Below are 6540 nucleotides of genomic sequence, written 5' to 3' on the forward strand. Positions count from 1 at the left end.
TGGGAATGTGTCAGCGTAAGACTATGAGGGTGTGGGAGTTACGATTTACAAGCTGTTAAGCTAGATGGACATATATTCAGACGGCCACTCAAATGTATTGACATGTGCTTTGACGGGTTGCTCCAGGAGAAAGAAAAAGACAGAGGTCGCGGACTGGAGAGACAGAAAGCAGCTATAGACAGAGAAAGATTAGCAGCGCAAATCAAGCATGTCTGACAGCAAGCTATTTTTGAGACTGATGACAGTTCTCTGCAGGTGAAACTCCTGGTCCTCATCTTCGCTACAATGTAAAAATATCCCCGCATGGTGTCTTCTGTAATTTCTTGTACCTGTCAACCAGGCCTGATCTGACCTGTGTTATTGGTCAGGTCACATCAAACTCAACCTCAGTCTTGTCTACCATTAGACTGATATACTGTATGTCCAAGCTGGCTGTCATAAAAATTACGGCTATTTTTTTATTGAGTAACCCCCCCCCCTTTTTTTTTTCTTCTTTTTTTTTTTGAATGAGACTGCTCACTCTTTGAAGCTCCTGTCAGCTGAAGCCAGGCTCTGACAGGCAAGGTGACAAAAGGCTATAATCTCCCCGCTGCTGTGTTTGATTCAGGGACAGGGTGTGTCAGAAATACCTGCGAAAAGCCTCCCAGCTGCTAGGCTAGAGTGAGTGAGCGATGATGAGACGTTTCAGTAGTTCAGCGTGAACGCCAAGATCGGTGCCAGGACGGATGGGAAACACAGGGAGAAAAGTGTAGCGAGGCTTGAGTGAGATCTGCCAAGTGGACGCTCCTTTCAAGCGTCTTCTCTGTCGGTGAGATGCTGCAAAAGAGGATCCTGAAGTGTGAGTTTGTGTTGGATCTGTCATAGACCCACAGCAAGTCTTGTGGGCCCAGCTGCTGAGCAGAAGTAGTAGCCTCCTGACATCTGAGAAAGCTGGCGTTTAGACAGCAAACCTGCTGTGTGTGTGTGTGTGTGTGTGTGTCTTTGTGTGTGTGTGTGTGTCTGTGCGTCTGCATGCTGTAACACAGGCCAGGAAGGAGTGTTCAAACAACAAAAAAAATGAATGATGAAGCCCAAAGACAGATCCTGTCTATGACGAGATAGTAAGGAAGCAATAGGAAGAAAAATGGGGCGTCCAGCGAAACAAGCCAAGGCTCCCCAGTTAGAGCTAATGGATTTCATTACAGACAGACCTGATTAAAGGCAGTGCTTGAAGTCATCAGCGTTTTCATGGAATTCATTCAGCAGTGCTGTAGCTCTCACTGCTGCTGGAGTACATGGAATTAATGGCAGTATAATCTAGACAATTTTCCTTTTAAAAAAAAAAAGAAACAACTTTTTCAAAGGCTACAACTAATTGTCATTTGTATTCTATATTAATCTGCTGATTATTTTCTCAATTAATAGATCACATAGTAATTTAGTCATTTAGTCTGTAAAATGTCATAAATAGTAACAAATACACATCATAAAATCCCAGAGCCCAAGGTGACAACTTCAGATTGTTTTGTCCGACCGACAGTCCAAAATCCAAAGATAATCAATTTACTATCATAGAAGACTTAAAAAAAGGCACATATTCACAATTAACAACCTGGAACCAATATATTTTTGACATATTTGACTTGTCCTTTGCTTTCTTGCCAAGAGTTTTAGAAGATCACTACCACTCTCATGTCTGTACGGTAAATATGAAGCAGCTGGTTAGCTTAGCATGGAAACCATAAAACAGGTAGCCCTGGCTTTGTCCAAAATCTTGAAGTATTTTGCTTATAAAAATTATTTTTGTTTAATTTTCTGCCAATCAGCTAATTGATTAATTATCTCATCATTCCAACTCTGTTTTTATCATTGCAGTATATCCAAAGCTGACCATAAACTCCTATAGATCAGAATCCTATAGATCTAAGGAACTGTGGGAAGAGGATCAACAAATGATTGTGACTGGGATATTATGTGGTCAGATCTAGCAGGTTACTTGAGTACCAATAAAGCCAATGAAGTCCAATTTGAAATAATACACGGACTTCATATTACCACAGTGAAGCGTAAAAAATGAATTCCCAATTGTCAAATGTCTGCTCTAAATGTAAGTACAAGGATTGGACATAAATGAGCTGTATATTTGGAGGCAGCTATGTATTTGTATTTTGGTCAGATGTTCTTCAAAAAATGAATAAAATACTGGGATTAACTCTTAGTCTTGACCTGGGTACCTGTATCCTAGGGATTGTTCCACCGCTGCCTGTCAATTCATCCAAAGTTCAATTCCTCAGAATTCTTTTGCTGCCTGCTAGACGTTGTATACTATTGCAGTGGCTATCCAAACACCCTCCTGTCATAACATAAGGAATTAGATCCGCCCTAGAATTCAGGCCGATGGATGCCCTTTTCTTGAAGGACGAGACATTTCAAATGAAAAAATAATATATTACAAATATTAATAATATTGAAATAATAGGACTGTCAAGCTGAAACTAACATTTCTTTTCACAATTGATGACACAAAGGTGATGCATACAAATGTTTTTTCTTGTCCAACTAACGACTCAAAACCCAAAGATATTCAAATTACAATGATACAAAACACAGAACAGCAGCAGAACCAGCAAATGCTTTGAATTTTTATTTAATAAAATACTTTATCTAAAATGGTTTAATGAGTTTCGGAGTTGGTGATGATTATCGATAATCGGTCAAATAATCATTTAATCAGCTCATCGTTTCAGTGCTGTTACTGTTGAGCAACGCTACCACATGAAATCTTAGAGTAAACACTGATCACTTGCAGCTTAGGAACCAGCATAGCTGCACATGAGTATCATTAATTTTAAATTTTAGCACAGGACAACCTTTTTTTCACCACTTTTTCTTTCTGCCATGTCAGACTGTAGAAAGTAAAGACAATTATGCAGCCAGCCCTGCTGAATGATCATTACTACATCATTAGCCATTTACTGCTTACAATTGACCTTTAATGAAACAAATGCCTTTTCCTGACACAAACTATGGGAAGCAAAACAAACAAAAACAGACACTTAAACCCATCATTATCAGGCCTGTAATGCAAACCAGATGGAGAGCGGTAAGGGCATACCAAATTCTTGAGGTAATAACAAAGCTCCAAACAATCTTTCATCCCCCAGGTTTCTTTGTATCAGTGTATCTAGCTTGTTTGGTCTAACCAGCCACACTCTGTTTCATACTAGTGGAACCAGCGATGGTGGTTTAATTAAAAAAAAAAAAAAAAAAAAAGAGAGAGAGAAATAAATCACATCACAGCCTGTTCTGAACATCGCTTTCTGGCTCTGTTTTGATCAATGACGTTACTGCCTGCTCTTTCTCTCCCTTGCATTCCACTTTATCCACTTGGGCTATGAGTACCTGGCTTACATTTTCCACATGCAGCTTGTGGATGGTTCCTGCCCGGAACAGGAGCACTCAGATAAATTCTCCACCATCTCCTCCCATCCAAGGCCATTAGTCTCCCTAGACACAACTTATGAAGTCAATTTTACGCTGTCCAGTTTGATTTCAGCTCCCACATCCAGATGTTTGTATCCCATGTAGTGATCCAGCAGAGATCCCTACCTTGCAGGAAGAGCACGTTCGCTCCTCAGGAATGCCCACCACAGCAGGCCCTTTAGATAGTGATCTTAGGTGCCATTCATTATAATATGTCAGAAAGTTGCCCCTTTAGAGAGATTGATTCAATCCTTGGGACACTGTAGATCACAGGGAGAGCAAGCTGTGGCTAATCTTTAGCAGGCAGATGTTACAACAGTGTATTTATCGGATCTCTTCTCCTGCTGACCAGACCTTTCAGTGCGAATGTAATTCATCAGAGGCGCTTAAAGCAACAAGGCCTCTGCAAACAAGAATTTCAGCAAGATGGTCTCTCTCTCTTGCAAACTGTGACAAAGGTAACTCAAAGCTCTGTCATGCTTCCAGAATAGGCCTCCATAACTCCAAACCAAATAGTGGGACGCAGACAGATTTGCTCGTAGCCCTCGTGCCGTAATGTTTGTAGCCAGTGATTGAGTCCCAGGAGTCTATGGCCAGGTTCAACAGACATTCAACCTCACACTTGGACCTCAGTCATCAGATCAGATGACTTTTAGATTTCCCTGACAATTAACACATAGAAACTTCTACTTAGCATCGCTGGCCGTAGTACAGTAAAAACTGCAACTCTTCTTATGTGGCAGTGTTTGTAAAACCTGTAAAGGTGTTTCAGATCCATGTTTGATACATGATTCTAACACCTCTTAATATCTTCTCATCCATCCCTTTCACAGCTCCAGGACTGTGTGAAGCTGGTCAACCCTGGGGTTTCCCAGCTGTGTATCAGGGATGACAGTAAGCTTTTGGCGTCAGCAGGCTGGGACCATCGGGTGCGGTTATTCGGCTGGAAGAAGCTGCGACCGCTGGCAGTGCTTCAGTATCACACTGACATGGTGCAAAGCGTGGCCTTCTCGGACCACCAGGACCCCAGACAAAGACTGCTGGCTGCTGGATCCAAGGACCAGAGGATCAGCCTGTGGTCAATATACAATGAGGGAGCTGACACTGGCTGAACCTCTAAGCTCTGAGAGAATATAGACTTTTACTCGATACTTCCTTTACTGTTATCTGTACTGATGCAATGTGATACTACTGCTGTTCTGAAGGTATTTCCATTCTCAAAGATTCCTCTAAACCTGAAACAAATCTCTGTCTGCTGCATGGTAAAAATGATTTTTAACCTGTTTTGCAAGTTACACAACAAAAGGGCGTTTCTGTTGTCTAGCCTACCCTCACTGATATAAAAGGAGTAGACAAAATAATAGGAACACCTGGCAGTATAATGCAATACAAAGCAACAGCACCACAAACTACATCCTCTGAAATGATCCTACAGCTGAATCAACAACTCTCAGCTTTACAACTAAAACTTAAGATTCCAACCTTCATGAAGGTCGGATTTATAGCAGGACTTTTTTAGACTGTATTAGACTGCATTAGCCTTTGCCAGGTGTACCCAATAAACTGGCAAATGAGCGTATTTGTCTCTTAGAGACATATAGTGACTAGGCAATGAAAATGAAGATACAGGGAAATTATACTGGACTATGAAATTGAAGACTGCATTCCAGATCAAGGCTTTATTTTCTTATGACATTATTCAGTATTTACTTTTGCATACAAATGTAACCGTCTGAGCTGTACAGACATACACTATTGCTTTTGCTATTAAGCCTATTGAAATAGCTGGTATCTTTCAAATAGTTAATTGGGCACTAGCCAACTTTTTCAGCCCACTGTTTTCTAAAGCCTGACGTGATGCTCTGTGCAGCTATGTGATTGTGTTGACTTATCTGATAGGAGATTTGCTCCAGTGGACTTGAATTTGAGGTATACAACGCACCTGAGCAGCTACGTAATCCTGTGTTGTTATTCTAGCAGGTCTTAGTTTAACACACAGGCCCTCCAGCCTGACCTGAGCTGTATTTGTCAAACAAGGTTAATCACAGCAGGGACACAGAGAATAGAGAGATGTTGGTTTAGTAAAGGTGCTGATCTGCAGTTCCTCTCCTTGGTCAGGATTATCTCTGTGTGAGCTGATTTATTTTCTTAATTGGTATATCCTCTTTGCAAATCAAAAAGATGATGAAAAACTATAAAAATGTACACCTAACCATCAAGCTGAGGAAAATGTAACAACTAAAAAGTAAAATAAGATGTATTTTAACATCCCTGTGATTGAAATAGTCAGACTATCAATAACGTCTTCATTTATCTTATATGGAATGCTAAATACAGATGTCTTTTTAAGAAACTTACATTTGTCAAGAAAAAAGCCAAGGGTCTTGTGAAAGTCCAGTAGAAAATAGAGAGGTGTTGTTTTTCTGTTCACTGCCTCTAATAATATCTGAGTCAGTGAGCAGCATGGGAGATCATGTGTTACAACACTGTGCCGAGAGGCTGGGGGCCAGGCCTTCAAATGCTAGACGTTCTGCTTCATAAAGGCATTGTCTCCTGGGACGACCCCAAATTGAGAAGCTCATCATGCTGTACAGGAAAGGCCTGAGAAATCAAAGAGTCAGAGCAGCATAATGGCCACGAATCATTAGCGAACAGAGGAAAGACAAGGTCATTTGCTAGACAAGCTGCCTTGCTGTGACGCTACTGTCATGAAAAAAGTGTGTAACTGCAGGTTTGGGTTTTTCGGGTTTTCCCCCCTGGTAATCAGTGTTACAATTTGGATAAATTGTGTTTGTATTTTAAAGTTGTTGAAAACCCTTTGATATCCTTTTTAAAAATACTTGGAATAAATACTTTTTTTTGCTTACTTTTTTTTTCAGTTGCCTGCTTTTAAGGACGTTTTTTCTGTGTTCCCAGCAGAGCTCCATCTATACCTTTTGTGTCTGACCCCTCTGGTGACATCTTGCATTCATAATAGCTTCCTAACTCTCCTGTTGGCTCTGAACAAACACTAGAGGTGGCGTGGGCCAGCTTCCGTCCATTCTCTGATAAATCAAATGCTACATCCATTGGTGCAGA

General features: G+C 40.8%; 1 protein-coding gene across 2 annotated transcripts in view; it reads left to right on the top strand.

Moving 5' to 3' along the window:
* The window catches only part of gnb1l (guanine nucleotide binding protein (G protein), beta polypeptide 1-like), a 26387-nt gene extending 20059 nt beyond the window's left edge, over positions 1 to 6328 (top strand). For both annotated transcript variants that reach the window (XM_040156220.1, XM_040156221.1), the window contains exon 7: positions 4296 to 6328. In XM_040156220.1, the coding sequence (XP_040012154.1) occupies positions 4296 to 4574 (279 nt within the window). In that variant the 3' untranslated portion in view covers positions 4575 to 6328. The remainder of the gene's footprint in view (positions 1 to 4295) is intronic.
* The last annotated feature ends 212 nt before the right edge of the window (positions 6329 to 6540 follow it).

This window comes from Xiphias gladius, chromosome 19 (genome assembly GCF_016859285.1).
Source record: "Xiphias gladius isolate SHS-SW01 ecotype Sanya breed wild chromosome 19, ASM1685928v1, whole genome shotgun sequence".
Classification (NCBI taxonomy): Eukaryota; Metazoa; Chordata; class Actinopteri; order Istiophoriformes; family Xiphiidae; genus Xiphias; species Xiphias gladius.